At 46.0% G+C, this 18,396-nt stretch overlaps 1 protein-coding gene across 4 annotated transcripts in view; it reads right to left on the minus strand.

Annotated features, from left to right (window-relative positions):
- The window catches only part of cdk14 (cyclin-dependent kinase 14), a 776,296-nt gene that overhangs the window by 210,558 nt on the left and 547,342 nt on the right, over positions 1 to 18,396 (minus strand). For all 4 annotated transcript variants that reach the window (XM_038797927.1, XM_038797929.1, XM_038797930.1 and 1 more), the window contains one exon: positions 15,230 to 15,278. In XM_038797927.1, coding sequence (XP_038653855.1) covers positions 15,230 to 15,278 — 49 coding nt within the window. The remainder of the gene's footprint in view (positions 1 to 15,229; positions 15,279 to 18,396) is intronic.

The raw sequence follows: 18,396 nt of genomic DNA on the forward strand, positions 1-18,396 counted from the left end.
TGGAAGAGCAGGTGGATTTCCAAACGGTAGCGGACGTGGAAATTAGTAAGTTGATGGAGCAGCAAGCAAGGCTGATGGACAAGCTGGAAGACCTGGAAAACAGGTCTCGCCGGCAGAATCTGAGAATCATTGGGCTCCCGGAGGGGGCTGAGGGAGTGGATGCCACGGCATATGTGGCAGACATGCTGCAGAAGCTGGTGGGGTATGATTTCTTCCCGCGTCCGTTGGAGCTGGACAGGGCACACAGAGTACAGGCGAGGCAGCCACGGGAGGGGGGGAGTGGGGGGGGGGAGAGGCGATGGTGGTCAGGTTCCATAGGTTCGTGGACAAGGAGCGGGTTCTACAGTGGGCCAAGGGCACCAAGGGCTGCTCATGGAACAACAGTGTCCTGCGCATCTACTAGGATCTGAGCCAGGAGGTGGCCAGAAGGAGGGCAGCCTGTAGACAAATAAAAGAGATTCTGTTTAAAAAGGTCAAGTTCGGGCTACTTTTCCTGCCGCGGCTTTGGGTCACATACCGGGAACAGCAACATTATTTTGACGACCCGGAGGAAGCGATGGACTTCGCTATGGGGCATGGACTGGTGCCGAACTGAGGACCCATGGACTCAAGTTAGAGTGTATTAAGGGATGTCTGCATTTGTTCGCAGATTGCCCTTCGTGTTCGCGATGTCGTTCGGCATGCTCTTTTACTTAAAATTGGGGTGTTCTTGTGTTTGTGTTTGCCTGTTTGAAAGTTTTAAAGTTAAAGACAAAGTTATAGTTAAAGTTTAAGGTGTTGGAGGGGTGTTCAGGTTCTCTTTGCTTTTTTTTTCTCTTCTGGGAATGTGAGGAGGGGGATGGGTGGTAGTGCCCACCCCAAACCACAGATTGAATTGCACTATGGTGGGGGCGAGCTTTGTTCTTTCTTTGTTTTCTCTCTGTTTCAGTCCCAGAGCGATTGCTCGAACAGGGCTGTTCTGGGGAGGTGGTGTTGATGGGCTGGGGGGAGGGGAGCGGGGGGACAATAGATGGGAGACATGGTGGCGCCGGAGTTGAGAGCCACCAGGCTAGCTGCTTTGAGCTAGTCAACGGGAGCGAGGTGGGGGGGTGTGTATACAGCCAGTATATGGCAGGGGTTAGGTTACAAGGGGTTGTTGCTGGGGGGGGGGGGATGATCTGCTGATGAGGGAGGGAACTGAACCAGGTAACAGGGAAGGGGTCGGGGGTGGGAGCTGCCAAGAGGTGGACCAGGAGAAGCGCGGCACAGGGGCAGGGGGTGGGCCCAAGAAGGTGAATGGCTGATCGGCGTAGGGGGGTGGGGCAGGGTGCCCTCCAACCAGGCTGATCACCCGGAATGTTAGAGGATTAAACGGGCCGGTCAAGAGGACACGTGTGTTCACGCACTTACGGGCTCTGAAGGCGGATGTAATATTGCTGCAGGAGACGCATTTGAAAGTGGCGGACCAGATTAGATTACGGAAGGGCTGGGTTAGCCAGGTCTTCCATTCGGGGCTTGACGCTAAGACCAAAGGAGTCGCGATCATGATTAACAAATGGGTTAAGTATGAGGTGGACAGCACAGTTGCAGATGGGGGTGGTAGGTGTCTCATGGTCTGGGGCAAGCTCGAGGGGGTGAAGGTGGTCCTAGTGAATGTTTACGCTCCAAACTGGGATGATGTAGATTCCATCAAAAGGCTGCTGGGGAAAATCCCCGACTTGGATTTGCACAAGTTGATTGTGGGTGGGGACTTTAATACAGTCCTCGACCCCGACCTGGACCGGTCGTGCTCCAGAACGGGCTGGGTCCCGGCAATGGCAAGGGAACTGAGAGGGTTCATGGAACAAATGGGGGGGGGGGGGTAGACCCCTGGAGAATCTGCCGGCCAACGGGGAAGGAGTTCTCGTTCTATTCACATGTTCACAAGGTTTATTCTTGTATTGACTTCTTTATTATGAGTAGAGACTTTTTGGAGGGAGTGAGGGATACAGAATACTCGGCGATCACTATTTCGGACCATGCTCCACATTGGGTCGACCTGCTGGTCTGCAAAGAAAGTAACCAGTGCCCAAAATGGAGGTTAGAGGTGGGATTGTTTGCAGAGGAGAGGGTGTGTGAGAGACTGGGGAAATTCATGCAGGACTACCTGCAGGTCAACGATACAGGGGAAGTCTCAGCAGCGGTGCTCTGGGAGGCGCTGAAGGCAGTGGTGAGAGGGGAACTGATCTCAATCCGAGCCCACAGGGACAGAACAGATAGGGCAGAGATGGACAGACTGGTGCAGGAGATGTCACGGACGGATAGGGAATATGCGTGACTCCCCGAGGGCAGAGCTACTTAGGGAACGACGGAGATTGCAGGCGTTGCTGGGAGCGCTAGCCACTGGGAAGGCCATAGAGCAGCTCAGAAAGGCCTGGGGCGCGGTGTATGAGTACGGGGAGAAAGCCAGCAGAATGCTTGCACAGCAACTTAGGAAGAGGGAGGCGGCCAAGGAGATAGGGACGGTAGTGGACGGGGCAGGGATCCGGGTGGGAGACCCGACAGGATTGAACAGGGTATTCAGGGACTTTTACAGTAAGCTGTATATCTCGGAACCCCCCATGGGGCCGGAGGGGATGAGGCGCTTCTTAGATGGGCTGGCCTTCCCAAAGGTGGGCAGGGGGATGGTAGAGGGGCTGGGGGCCCCGATTAGAGCTGAAGTAGTAATGGGGGGCCTGAAGGCCATGCAGTCGGGTAAAGCCCCAGGGCCGGACAGGTATCCAGTGGAGCTCTACAAAACGTTTGCGGGTATACTGGGGCCAGTGCTGGTTAGGGTGTTTAACGAGGCGAGGGACAATGGGGTGCTACCCCCGACGATGTCGCAAGCCACCATCTCGCTGATATTAAAACGGGATAAGGATCTGGAGGTTTGTGGGTCCTATAGGCCAATCTCCCTGATTATGTAGACGCTAAACAGCTGGCCAAGATCCTGTCCAGAATCGAAGACTGCGTACCGGATGCGATTGTGGAGGACCAAACCGGGTTTGTTAAGGACAGGCAGCTGGTAGCCAATCTAAGAAGGCTACTCAATGTGATTATGATGCCCCTGGAGGGCAGAGAGGTGGACGTAGTGGTGGCAGTGGTGCCAAAAAGGCTTTTGACCGGGTGGAGTGGGACTATTTATGGGAGGTGCTGGGACGGTTTGGGTTTGGAGAAGGCTTTTTGAGTTAAACTGCTATATCAGGCCCCGGAGGCTAGTGTAAGGACGAACAAGACGACATCTAGGTATTTTAGACTACACCGCGGGACAAGACAGGGATGCCCCCTCTCTCCACTGCTGTTTGCGTTGGCCATAGAACATGGCAAAAAGCAAGATGTTTGTGGTGCAGGCGAGGGGTCAGGAGAATAGGCTGAGGGAGCTACCATTTAGGCTGGTTGGGGAAAGTTTTAGGTATCTAGGGATACAAGTGGCGCGCGACTGGGGTAAGATGCACAAGTTGAACTTGTCCAGACTGGTGGAGCAAATGAGGAGCGAGTTTCGGAGGTGGGATGCACTCCCGCTGTCACTAGCGGGGAGAGTACAGACGATGAAGATGACGATCCTCCCGAGATTCCTGTTTATTGTTCAGTGTCTCCCTATTTTCATTCCACGGTCCTTCATTAACAGAATCAATAAAATCATCCTGGGATTAGTTTGAGCGGGGAAGTCCCCGCAGGTAAAGAGGGGGATGCTGGAACGGAACCGTAGCGAGGGCGGACTGGCGTTGCCGAACCTCAGCAACTACTACTGGGCGGCTAACATACCCATGATAAGGAAATGGATGGTGGGTACGGGGTTGGTTTGGGAGTGGGTGGAGGCTGCTTTGTGCAGGGGCACCAGCTTGGCAGCCCTGGTCACGGCTCCCCTGCCGCTCCCGCCAGCCAGGTACTCCACCAGCCCTATAGTGGTGGCGGCTTTGCGGATTTGGGGCCAATGGAGGAAGCATGCAGGGGAAGTGAGAGCGTCGGTCTGGTCCCCAATATGTGACAACCACCGATTTGCCCCGGGGAAGATGGATGGCGGGTTTCGAGCGTGGTGGAGGTGGGAAGGATGGGCGACTTGTTCCTGGAAGGGAGCGTCACAAACATGAGGGCGCTGGAGGAGAAGTTCGGGCTGGCGGGGGGGGGGGGGGGGGGGGGGGGGGGGGGGGGGGGGGGGGGGAAATGACTTTCGGTACTTGCAGGTGCGGGATGTCGTATGTAGACAGGTTCCGTCCTTTCCACGCCTTCCACCAAGGGGGATCCAGGACAGGGTAGTTTCCAGGGGTGAGGTAGGAGAGGGGAGAGTCTCGTATATTTATAAGGACCTTATGGGAGCGGAAGACACAGGGACCGAGGAACTGAAACTTAAGTGGGAGGAGGAGTTTGGTGGGGAGTTGGAGGGAGGCGTATGGGCAGACGCTCTGAGGAGGGTAAATGCAACCGCAACATGTGCCAGGCTCGGTCTGATTCAGTTCAAGGTGGTTCACCGGGCCCACATGGCGGTGGCCCAGATGAGCAAATTCTTTGGGCTGGAGGACAGGTGTGCTAGATGTGGGGGAGGACCAGCGAACCATGTCCACATGTTCTGGGCGCGTCCAAAACTCAGGGGATACTGGCAGGGATTTGCGGACGTCATATCCCGGGTACTGAAAACAAGGGTGGCGATGAGTCCAGAGGTGGCGATTTTTGGGGTGTCGGAAGACCCGGGAGTCCAGGAGGGAATAGAGGCCGACGTCGTGGCCTTTGCTTCCCTGATAGCCCGGCGATGAATACCGTTGGCCTGGAGGGACTCAAAGCCCCCAAGGACCGAAGTATGGCTATCGGACATGGCAAACTTTCTCGGCTTGGAAAAAATCAAGTTCGCCTTACGAGGATCACTATCAGGGTTCACCCAGAGGTGGCAATCATTCATCGACCTCTTCGCGGGGAACTAATCGTCAGCGGGGGAGGGGGTTGAATAGTGTAGAGTAGGGGGGAAGAATAGGCGGGTCTATTTGCGAGAGTGGTACTGTTATTTGCACTATGTTTTTTGTAATTGGTATCTGCACACTAAGGTATATAGTTACTGTTTACAATGCCAAAAATACCTCAATAAAATTGTCTGTTAAAAGATAAAATTAAAACTTGTATGTATTTGTTAAGCTAACGGGGGGGGGGGGGGGAGGAGTATTGTATTATAACCCATATTTTCACATTTAATAAATGTCTTTTTCTTGTTGTTAAAATTAATTAGCGGTCTTGTGACTTTCTTCCTTCATGTTTGATTTTTTTAAAAAAAGTAAACGTTACTGGGCTGAATTTGCCGCAATCGGGATGCTCCGTTTTGCCGGCATCTCGGGGGTTTCCCGACGGTGTGGGGCTGCCCCACAATGGGAAACCCCATTGACCAGCTGGCGAAATGGAGAATCCCGCCGGCGTGCTGCACCAAAAATCTGTTGCGGCGGGAACGAGAATCCCGCTCAATGTGTTTTGAGCTAGTATTCGATTCAGAGATCTTCCTGTGCAGTTATAACACCAACTGGGATCGTAACAGCTCTACTTTACATTCCAGCTCGAAAGCTGGGCATGACCAACTGATTCAAAATGCTCAATCTAAATTATGTTAGTGAGTTACAATGTCAATCGGGAAGATCAGATGGGAAATAATTCAAGTATACAAGCTAAACTGCATCCAGGTATCAAAACTCTAAACCAAAATTCAATTCTAATTTACTGTAACAGAAACTGCTGTAAACAGTTTTTTTGTATTCCTGTCAAGAGAGTACTTCACTCTGAAGTAAAGCGACTTTGAGGAGAGAGTTTCTTGCTTCGGTACTTGACACAACTATGCTTTAGAAGTAAGGTTTAAATTGTAAGCCAGTTGGTGCTGCAGGTGGTACTGGTTTTCTGCGTTTCCTTTCGATGCACATTACTCCATGTTTGATGCTGTGGGTTGGATTTTCACTACAGAGGTGGGTCATTCGAGTTGGAAAACCTCCCGACTCGCCAGGCCCACTTTGGCTTAAAAGATCCTGTTACACCTCATTTTCATTCCGGAAAGGTGGGGGATGGGCTGGGGGAGGGGGGGGGGGGGGGGGGTTGGGGATGGGCTGGGGGAGGGGGGGGGGGGGGGGGTAAGAGTTGGGCCCAGTAACACCCCAAAGGAGAATTTAGGCAGGTGAGTGCCAGGTAAGTTTGGTTCTCTAGAACTTCATCCTTGCTGTTTTAGAATCGGTTAGACCCTCCAGCCCTTTCCCTTTACAAATACAACCCCCCACCTCCATGTCCCCTCATAATTCCCATGGCACCGTCAAAGCCACTCATCCAATATTCACCATGAGCAGACCTCAGCAGCCATATAGAGATGAAAAAATATATAAACTTATGACAATCTAATACAGCTCACACTCAGACACACTTGAGAAAACATTCCCATTCATGAAAACAATTCAAATGTTTTACATCTTAAGTAGTTAATCCCTGATAAAAAAAACTTCTATTAGACCCCACATCAATAACAGCTAATCCTTTATTAGCCTCTTTAAACTGTCAACCAAATTATGAACTCTAAACCCCCTGCTTAGATAATTGCAGCTCTTGAAACTCTGCCAAGAATGAATAATGACATTATAACAACCCTTGGGGAAATGTCAACGAAAGAACCAATTGAATCTGCATGGTCAAATCGTGTTTTTTCAAACCGACACCAGATGTCAGTTCAGCAAAAGTTTTGTTTTAAAACTCGAAGTTCCATTATTCCAGTCACATAACCTCACCACAGATTTATTCCACCCACCTCTGTGCTCAACAGATAAAATAGTCACAATTGCCAGGCTTACCACAGCTGCTCTCAAATAATAAACTGGAGGTCAGATACTACAGCAGAATTTCGGGCAAGAGCTCAATAGTGGCCAGTCCGCCACTGAACGACTAGTATTAATTACTCCCTTTGAAATTCTGATACAATGGAGCACTAACACAGTCCTTTTGAAATGTATAATTCTTTTGTCAAAAGCTTTTTTCTCACAAAAGAATGTTCCAGACATGTACTAAAAGTCACACTTAATTTATATTCATCTCTTAAACACATTTTCAAACTCAGCTATATGATTGTTACATACAAAATGCAATGGTTTCACGCAAAACTTAAATTCAATTATTTTAATTGTGTGCAGCATACATTTATGGGGGAGATAAGTTGTCCAAGATCACCTTGAAAGGAAAATAAATCGAAATTAGGCCATGAAAAGAAAACCAAAAAAAAAATAATCACCTTAAACTCTGTTGTGTCTTTCGGCGCAGATATACAGGGAGTATGGGTGTTTGACTCCATGTTGTGTCATGCTATTGAATGGTGAGGTACTTTTCAAGCCTTCAAGGATTTACTGGCTGAAAGGTGCAATAATTTGGTGCTTGGGTGCAACTTTTCTCATGGCTATATTGAATGTTCTCTTTTCAATCTTTGATCTAGATGGTTTCAGGTGACTTGTTGTCGGTATTCGTTTTGGTCAGTCAAACACGTTTCTATGTTTTGCTCTGGTTCTGTTAACAGGGAGGTCAATATAACTAAGAGCAAAGATTTAAACTAACTGACAGAAAGATTAGGAGGGAGTTGATTTTTTTTTCTTTGCTCTGGTTCTTCCCCACTAGCCAAAATAGATACTTTCTCGGATGACCAGACATCCAGTTTTGCCAGGACAGCCTCAGATTTTTAACAGAATGTTGCCCCAACAGTTACCTCGAAATTGCTCAAAAGTTCCAGTTTCCAGCTTTTCCTGGTTGGAAAACATTTAAATTATGCCAAGGGGAGCAAGGCAGAGGCAAAATACGAATGCTATCAGCATATAAACCAAGATACAGCAGAGCTCCGGGAACAACCTGGGATGATTGACAGCTGGTGCCAGGGAGACACCTCAGTGGGCTCAGACATCAACCAAGACCTTTCTGGGCCACTCTCCTGGATTGTGGTGTCAGTATTGTCTCTTAGCAACCATGAGCTCGCTGACCATGGAAGGTGTGCAGCAGTGGGTGTAGCTCTGGTGTTCAATGAGGGAACTGGGGAGAGACACTCTGGAGTGGAACACAATCACACACACTCTAATTTAACGTAAAACTCAATATTACTGATAGTTGTGCATAACATCCCGTCTCTGGGGTGTGACTGGTCTTTAACAAACATATGGGATGGTTCATAATGGGTTTTGAAATCCTAAGGAATTTAAATATTCAGAATCTCATCTCATGAAAAGAAAACAGAAGGAAGAAATTGAACTAAAAGATCAGAAAAAAACATTAATTGAAATATTTATCTTTTGTTACTAGTAACAAAAATTTAATGGATTGTTGCATTACTTGCTAAAACCAGTCGCTTCATGCACATAGAAGTTATTTTGACAAAACATCGTACAACGTTTGGACTCCTAACTATTGATACGTTTCTCAGTCCCATTTCATTTCTAGCAGAAGATTTAATGCTGCAAACATCTGCATTAAATGTTGAAAACCTCAGCAGGTCTGGCAGCATCTGTGGAACCGAAGAAGAACTATTCATCTCAAACATCAACTCTGTTTCTCTCTGCACAGAATCTGCCAGACTTGCTGAGTTTTTTTCCCAGCATTTTCTGTTTTTATTGCAGATTTCCAGCATCTGCAGTATTTTGCTGTTAATCCAAAATCGGAATATGGCATTTAGTACAACAGGTCTGCAAAGTCTTTTCTTTCAAATTCATTCATGGGACGGGAATGTTGTTGGCTAGGCCAGCATTTATTGCCCCTGAGTGAGCTGCCTTCTTGAACCACTTTTCTGATGGCTGCCCTTGGCCTTCTAGATGGTAGTGATCATGCTTTGGAAGGTGCTGTCTAAGCAGTCATGGTGAGTTTCTGCACTGTATCTTGCAGATGGTACAGTTTGCTAGGTGTCACAGTAGCACGATGGGCGGCACAATAGCACAGTGGTTAGCACTGTTGCCTCACAGTGCCAAGGACCCAGGTTCGATTCCCCGCTAGGTCACTGTCTGTGCAGAGTCTGCATGTTTTCCCAGTGGCTGCGTGGGTTTCCTCCGGGAGCTCCGGTTTCCTCCCACAATGCCTGAAGGATGTGCTGTTAGCTAAATTGGATATTCTGAATTCTTCCTCAGTGTACCCAAACAGGTGGCAGAATGTGGCGACCAGGGGATTCTCACAGTAACGTCATTGCAGTGTTCATGTAAGCCTACTTATGACAATAATGAATATTATTATTATGTGTGTCATTTGTGGTAGAGGGAGTGAATGTTTGTGGATGGGGCGGCAGTCAAACGGACTGTTTTGGTCTGGATGGAGTCAAACTTCTCAAGATGTGCAGGTTAGGTGGACTGGCCATGCTAAATTGCACTTTAGTGTCCACAGATGCGCAGGTTAACTGGGGTTAAGGGAATAGGGCAGCAGAGTGGGCCTAGGTAGGGTGATTTCTTTGGAGGGTTGGCGTAGACTTGATGAGCCGAATGTCCTTCTGCACTGTGGGGGTCTATGGTTCTTTGACTACACTCATCGAGGCAAGAGGAGTGTATTTCATCTCGCACCTGACTTGTGCCATGTACATGGTGGACAGGCTTTGGGGAGTCAGGATGCGAGTACTCGCTGCAGGATTCCTAGCTTCCAGTCTGCTCTTGTTGCCAGTTGGTTAGTCCAGTTCAGTTTCTGGTCAATTGTAACCCCCAGGATGTTGCTAGTGGGAGACTTATAACCATAGCAGAGTTCTACTGTGCAGGAGGCAGCTATTTGATCAATTGATCTGCACAGAACGTCTGAAAGAGCACCCAGCTAGGTCAACTCCCCCATCCTATTCCCATCCCCAATGAACCTGCACATCTTTGGACACAAAAGGGTAATTTAACATGGCCAATCCGCCTAAATGCACCTCTTTGGACTGTGGGAGGATACTGGAGTACCGGGAGGAAACACACTTAGTAATGGTTAGATTCTCTCTTGTTGGAGATGGTCATTGCCTGGCACTTCTGTAGCACAAATGTTCCTTGTCACCTCAAGCCTGTAAATTGTCCAAGTCTTGCTACATATGGATTGCCTCAATAACTGAGAAGTCATGAATGGTACTGAACATTGTGCAGTCTTCAGCGAACATCCCCAATTGTGACCTTATGATGAATGGTAAGTCATTGATGAAGAAGCAGCTTAAGATGGTTGGGCTCAGGACAGTACCCTGAAGAACTCCTGCAGTGATGTCCTGGAACTGAGATGATTGTCCTCCAATAACCAAAACCATCTTCCTTTGTGTCGGGGATGACTCTCTTTCCCCCCCCCCCCCCCCCCCCCCCCCCACCCCATTTCCCATCGACTCTGGTTTGTTATGGCTCCTTCACGTTACACAAGGTCACACATTGCCTTGATGTCAAGGGCAGTCACTTGCACCTCGTTTGACCATGTTTGAACCAAAACTGTAATAATGTCAGGAGCTGAGTGACCCTCATGGGCCTCTGGAAACAGAGCACAAGTGAGCAGGTTACTGCTAAGCAAGTGCCACTTGGTAGCACTGCTAATGCCCTCTTCCATTACTTTTTTGGATGATCGAGAGTGCAGTGATAGAGCGGTAATTGGCCGGGGTGGTATTGTCCTGCATTGTGTGTACAGGACATACCTGGCCATTTTTCCACATCCGGGTAGATTCAATTGTTGACCTTCAGCCATTTCTTGATGTCAGTGGCACTAATCGAATTGAATTAAGACTCGCATCAAATATGCTGAGAACCTGCAGTGGAGGCAGAGATGGATCACCCACTCGGCACTTCAGACTGATGGTAGTTGCAAATTCATCAGCCTCATCATTCACACTGATGTGCTGTGCTCCCCCGTGATTGAGGATGGGGATATTTGTGAAGTCGTCTCCTCCAATTAGTTATTTAATTGTCCACCACCATCATTGCAGAAGAAGAACACCATGAATGTTGTGTGCAATGGGGGACGTCATTTTCTTCCACAAGAGCCTCGTCTAGACTATGCCCTTGGTTCCTTGAAGAAGTAAAGTTGGATTAAACTTCTAATAAACACTGTTGTCAAATATTTCAAATGTTATAATTTCACAATTGCTAGTTTAGAATACAAAGAGTGGCCTGTGCATGTTTTTTTTACATGTGACAGATTAGCCTCTTTAAATGAATGAAGAAAACCATATTATTGAAGGCAATCTTGAACATGTAGTAAAACTAATTGTTGTAAGCCAGACAAATCAAAAAAGCTGGTTAGAGATCCTGCACCTTTTAGATCGGCACATTAGAATTCACATCAAGTGAAGACAGCATTTCTTCAGTGAAAACAACAGAATGCAAGGTTATGATGGCTTTGTGAGAAATGTCTTTATTTGTGCAAGAAATGACCACTCCTGAAGTAATGTAGCTTTTAAGCTTTTCTAGCCCACCTTGCCCACTTACGCGCTTACACAACACAGGCAATTTTTCAACTTTGTTTAAAGCAGCGATGGCAAAATGTAAAACTGCTATTCAAAAAAAAGAGGGCGTGTACATAGTGGAAACTAAAGGCCAGTTAGCCTGATACCAATCACTAGGAAATGCTAGAAACTATTCTTAAACGGGTGCTCACAAGATAATTAAACAATCATACAACAATTTGGCAGAGGCAACAATTTGGCAGAGGCTACAATTCGGCAGAGGCAACAATTCGGCAGAGGAAAATTATGACTGAAAAATTTCTTAGATATTTTTTGAGGATGTAACTAACAGGGTAGGTAAAGGGGAGCCAGTTGATATTCTGTGCAGGATTCTCCAGCTGTGTCCGCCCGGTGACTGGAGAATCCTGCCCGAGGTCAATGGATTGCTCCATTGTAGGCAGCTCGCCCGTGGCATTCTTCGGGCGGCAGGTCAGAAGAATCCTGCCTACTAAATTTGGATTTCCAAAGGAGATTCCAAAGTGTGCCATATAAAAGATTATTACACATAATAAAATAAGAGCTCATGGGGTTGGGGAGAATATTAACATGGATAGAGGATCATTAAGAGCAGCAAAAAAGGAATGAACAGAACATTTTCAAGTTGGCAGGTGGTGATGAGTTGGGTGCCACAAGGATCAGTGTTAGGGCCTCAGCTATTTAAAATACATATCAGTGACTTGGCTAAAAGTACAGAGTAATGTACCCGAGTTTGCTGCTTATACAGAACTATTAATAATCTGTGAGGAGGACACAAAAAGATTGCCAACTGATAAAGACAGCTTAAGTGGGTCAGCAGTAAGGTTATGGGGAAATGTAAGGTTATCGTGTCGGAAAAAAAAATATTTTTTTTAAATTGAGAGAAACTATTAAATGTTAATATTTGGAGAGATTTAAGTATCCTTATATTAGAAATGAAAGAAAGTTAACATGCAGATGCAGCAAGTAAATAGGAATGCAAAAGGCGAGGCAATGTCGTAGTGGTATTGTCACAGGACTAGGAATCCAGAGTCTCTGGGTCTAATGCTCTGGGGTGATCACAGTAAGAAGTCTTACAACACCAGTTTAAAGTCGAACAGGTTTGTTTCAAACACGAGCTTTCAGAGCACTGGGGACCTGGGTTCGAATCCCACCAGGGCAGATGGTGGAATTTGAATTCAGTAAAAATCTGGAATTTAAAGTCTAATGATGATCATGAAACCATTGTTTATTGTCATAAATACCCATCTGGTTCACTAATGCCCGATAGGGATGGAAATCTGTCATCCTTACCTAGTCTGGCCTACATGTAACTCCAGACCCACAGCAAATGTTGTTGATTCTTCAATGCCCTCAGGGATGAGCAATAAATGCTGGCCCAGCCAGCAATGCCCACATCCCATGAACCAATAAAGGAAAAAAAAATGGTCTTTATTACAAGTGGCTGGAGTATAAAAATAAATAAATCTTGCTATAGCTGTAAAGAGCTTTGGAGAAACCACATCTGGAGTAAAATGTATAGTCTGGGGAAGTTTAGCTAAGGAAGGAGTAAACTTGTCTTGAAGACAATGTAGAGAAGGTTAACTAGATTGGCTCCTGGGATGTGAGGGTATCCTTATAATGAAAGTTGAGTAAATTGGACTTCTAGGGAGGGTTTCTGCCGCAATTGGCAAAATGGCCCGATGCCAAGAACGGCATAAACCACTCCGGCATCGGGCCAACCGGAAGGCGCAGAATGCTCCGCACTTCCGGGGCCTAGGCCGGCGCCGGAGGGGTTGGTGCTGTGCCAATCGGCACCGAAGGGCCGGCGCGAGTTGGCACATGCGCAGAACCACCGGCATGGTTCCTGCACATGCGCAGGGGGGCTCTTCTCCGCGCCGGCCATGATGGAGTCCTACAGAGGCCGGCGCGGAAGGAAGGAGTGCCCTCATGGTACAGGCCCGCCCGCAGATCGGTGGACCCTGATCGCGGGCCAGGCCACCGTGGGGACCCTCCCTGGGGCCGGATCGCCCCGTGCCCCCCCCCCCCCCCCCCCCCCCCCCCCCCCCACCCGAGGACTTCAGTAGCCGGCCTACAAGTTAGGTCCCACCGCGATGGACCATGTCCATTTCACACCGGCGGGACTGACCAGGACCCGACAGCCGCGCGGCCCATTGGGGCCCGGAGAATTGCCGGGGGGATCGCTGCCAACGGCCCCCAACCGGCGCGATCCCCGCCCGAAAACCGGCGCCGCAAATATGACAGCCGGCGTCGGAGCAGCGGGACGAGATTGACGCCGCCCCCCAGGGATTCTTCGACACGGTGGTGGGGTCGGTGAATCCCGCCCATAGTCTCTGAAGTTCAGAAGAATGAGATATAATGCCATTGAAACATGAAGAATTAAGGAGGTGTGATAGCCAGCATGGAGAGGTTGCTTCCCTGGCTGGAAAGCCTAAAACCAGGAGGAATAGTCTTAGGGTAAAGGGTTAATATTTTAGACTGTGAAGAGGAGCTATTTCTTCACTCAAAGGTTCGGGCATCTTTGGAATTCTCTATCACAGAGGACTGTGGATGGTTGGTTGTTCAGTAAATTGAAGGCGAAGACTGACAGATTTTTGGACTCTAATAGAATCAAGAAATATGATGATCAAGTAGGAAACTGGAATTAAAACTCAGCCATGGTATAAAAGGCAGAACCTATTCGGCTCATGTTCTTGTGAAAAAAGCAAGCAAAACATCTTTCACTGGTTACCTAATGCTCTGTTCCCATCATTCGATTTCCACTCATGCACACCAACATCGATATTTTGATCTCAAAGGAAAACTGCAATATAGCTTCCATTTCTGGCTAAAAGCAAGAGCCTGAAAACCACTCTGTCAAGAGAAGATGGGTCTACTAAACTGAAAACAGTTCTTTAACCTCGCACACAAGATCACCAATTGATGATAACAAAAAATATTGGAATTGAAGAAACAAGCTCACAAGAGCCCAAAATGTTCAAAGGTTTGAAATTAATTTTCTCTCAAATATAGCCGTTGCTGATGTACATGTGTCTGCCCCTATTGCCAATATATAGTAATTAGATAACTATTAACTTATAGATAAAAACCATCCAGTTTATATACACTTTTCAAGCTCTTTTGTCATTTATGTTCAGCAATATTTTGTTAATCATTCAATAACCCAGAAATAAATTCACCTGGAACTGAGTACTATTCCATGAGCTTGGCCATGCAACACAAGTGGCCTTGCTTTTGCACTTAACTTGTTTCTGTAACTCATGCTTTGTCCTTGCATTAGTAAAATGCAAGTTGCCAGCTATTAGTGAATTTCTCAAGTTAGTGAAACAAATTCCAATCATGAACCTTTATACAATTTATTACTTTACTATAACCAAAATGACAGATACATAAATAAGCACTGTACTCGAGCTTCACTGTTACATCTTACCCAAAACTATTCACTTTAATTGAGACATTTCTGTATTCTTGACCATGTACTAAAATTACACTGAAAATGGAAAAATCCAAGTTAACGCCACATTATTATAAGCATATCTAAAGTTTCACACTGCTGCAGATGTTATATTCGGCACTTGTATCGCTAGCTACACATATTAAAGCTGCTCTCTTCAACTGGAAGCCATTAATTGTTCAACTGTGGAAATTGGATTGAATTCATAATTATAAGGATATTTTCAATATTCATCTCACCATTGTGACTACAAAAACAAATGAAAAAGTAAACATTAACTTCTTGCCAGACATAAGCATATTATCCATTTTCCACTGAAGAAACAGCAACAAAAATGTACATCAGTAATGAAACCTGAAGACTATGGGCTGTAAAGAACCATAACCTATAAAAAGACTTACTTATTCCATGCGTGTCTAAGATTTTTAGAACTGTACTGTGGGAAACGATCTGCAAGGAAAAGAGATACATTAAGTGGTTTCCACAACAGATTATTTAACATAATCACAAACTTGAAAATTAGTGCAGAATTTAAGATTAGATCAGAAAATACACACAAGAAGCCCACACCAGCAATGCTGTTCATTTGCAAAAGCATTTTAAAAGCTATATAATTGAAGTATTTACACAAACAATCACCAGACTGGATAAGAGGACACTGGACATGAAACATCAGATTCTCCTCTGCATCGGCTTCATTCAGCACTTTTAATTATCCGAGGTACTTAACATCATCTCTCATTCTCTGTATAAATCTGACTCATTTATCCTGCAGAGTTCGCATGAGCAGATGTAGTTGGATCATTATTAAATCAGGGCTGTGCTTTCATGTTCTCACAACTTTTGCATTTGTTTATTTTTCTCTCAACTTTTACTGCGCAAAATCTGGCATCTGGCATTTTACAGAATGCAATTTATGTTCACTGCAACTGCATCAGTTGATAGCGAACTATGATAATGACCATGTAAAGGCTCTACTGTATAAAGACAGAACATGCAACCCAAGTCTCTGGCATTACTCAGTACCAATCTAGAGTACACAAAATAAACTACTGAATTGCATAAGCAGAGTGATAGAGTGTGTATTCTAAGTATTGTTGTGTATCTATTTCGTCTTTTCCACCTTGGTCAGACCCCAATTCAACTAATGGGTGCAAATTTATTCACCCAACCATGAAAAGGATGCAAGGCTAAGTTTGACTAAGAAAGTTCCAACCTTAGAATGGTTTATTTCGCAAAGTAATACCGTTGAAGTTTTCAAAAATATGAATGACAAAATGCAATAAATTTAATAAAGGTAAATCTTCACCCAACAATGGAACTAGTTAGCAGGGCAGGACACTGAAGTGGAATACACAGCAATTCAAGCCTCAACTAGATAGTGCCTGGACAGGACACATACTGAAAGGTAAAATGAGATGGCAGGCTAAATCAGCAATGATTTGTTAGGCCTTCATTTGAAATCAACTCGCAGGGTATTAAAACTGGCCAGGCCCTATCCATAGTTGCCCTCAGATAATAATAATAATTTATTGTCACAAGTAGGCTTCAGTGAAGTTACTGTGAAAAGTCCCTGGTCGCCAAATTCCGGTGCCTGTTCGGGGAGGCCAGTACGGGAATTGAACCCACGCTGCTGGCCTTGTTCTGCATTACAAGCCAGTTGTTTAGCCCACTGTGCTAAACTAGCCCCATAGATATTGCTTGTGGGCTTTTTCTGTAGGTGCTACCATCCTTGAGGCAATGAGGCTCTTTTGATTGGTTAGGTATGAAACTCCAGGATAATGAGCAGCCATGATAAAGGCACAGAGATAGAGATCCAAGTTAGGGTGATGGGTGACATGGAAATTGCTGGAACTCTAATAACAGTAATGCCCTTGTTCTTCAGAGTAGCAGACATCATCGGGCTGGGAGATGCTGTCAAAAGCAACGTTAGTAAATTGCTGTAGTGCAACTGGTAGTGTATTCTGCAATTACAGTGCAGCAGTGGTGGAGGAGGTGGATTTTGATTTCAGTGGCAGGGCTGATGGTCAAGTGAACTGCTTTGCACTGGATATGTTGAACTTCTTAAAACTGCTGCATCTGCACTGATACAGTCAAGGAGGCAAGTAATCCATTAAGCCCCTGCCTTGAGCATAGTAGATGGCAAAAAGTTTTGAAAGGACATAGGAGACAATTCACTCAGCACAAAACACCCAACCTTGCTCTTGTGAGCATGATGTTGATATGAGTCATTATGTCTGGCCTTTAGTCAATGGTGATCTCCATGTCAAAGGTGAGGGATTCAGTAATAATAGATCCACTCAAGGTCAGGTGGTGGAGCAGGTAGTTGGGCTTTTTTTTGTTTGGGATGGTCATAACCAAGCATTTATGTAGTGCAAATGTTAGTTATTGACCCCATACTTGATGTTGTTCAAGTTCTAGTACATGCCAGCATGGGTTATTTCATTATTCGAGGTATTGTGAATGAAGCTGAATACTGCAGAAATGTCAATTAACTGTCTCAACAAATGGCCCGAGCCTCAACTTCTCCCTTGAAGGCCCATTAAGTCCCCATCACCATTCCACCACTATCTGACAAAATTTGTTCTCACCTTGAACAACATTTCTTTTAGTCCTGAACCAGAAATTTAATTATGTATCCTTCCAATTTCCATCTTTCCCTTGCGTTTAATTGGTCCACCTTTGACTCTTTCCTTCCCTTCCTCAAGTTTGCTAGTTCCATTTCTAGAGACAGCCTGTCACCCAATGTCTTCCAGAGCTACTAGCATGACGCCTCCTTCACCCCACTTCAAGAAAAGATTCTATCCCATTCTCTCGGTTTCTCCGTCACCTGTTCGGACAATGCCAACTTCCATACCAGTGCTTCCAATAGGTCTTCACCCCATGGCACTGGCTCAATTTTCCAGCTGATATACTGGGTACCCAGGAGGGCTTGTGAAAACGTGGTGGGCTCTGGTTCTGTTATACAACATGGCTACAACTAATGACTAGGAATTGAGGCACCCTCGTGTCACCACACACACTTCAGCAGTGCCCATCTGTGAGAGCGAGAACTGCTGATATTTCCTCCTAATGGTTCTCCATATTCAGGAGCAAGTCTACCATCCTTAATTGAACAGGGTTCTCAGAGATGGCCACTGATTTGGCCATCTCCTCCAAAATTTCCCTCGAGGTCCCTCTACCGACATTTCTATTTTCATCACTTGACCCGGTCATGAAGATTCTGCCCATTGTCTCTGCTTATCTTTGTACATGTGCTGCCTCAGTTGCTGAGTATTTACACCATCTTCTGCTTTTCTATCACATTTCCAGTATTCTGTTTTTGCATTAGTACAGCCAAACACCTACTGAACATGGTGGTTCCAAGTTTGTTTCCTCAAGCGATGCTACTGGTACAAAGTACATCACTAATAAATGTTTTACAAATTAAAACTTACTTGCTTATGCATATTTTAGATTAACTATTAATAATTTAGGAAATATTTGATGTATGTGGGAGGAATTTGGCTTTTTATTTATAATAGATTTACTCCATAGAGTCATAATGTTACACCACAGAAACAGGACA

The sequence above is a fragment of the Scyliorhinus canicula genome, chromosome 5, assembly GCF_902713615.1.
Source record: "Scyliorhinus canicula chromosome 5, sScyCan1.1, whole genome shotgun sequence".
Lineage (NCBI taxonomy): Eukaryota > Metazoa > Chordata > Chondrichthyes > Carcharhiniformes > Scyliorhinidae > Scyliorhinus > Scyliorhinus canicula.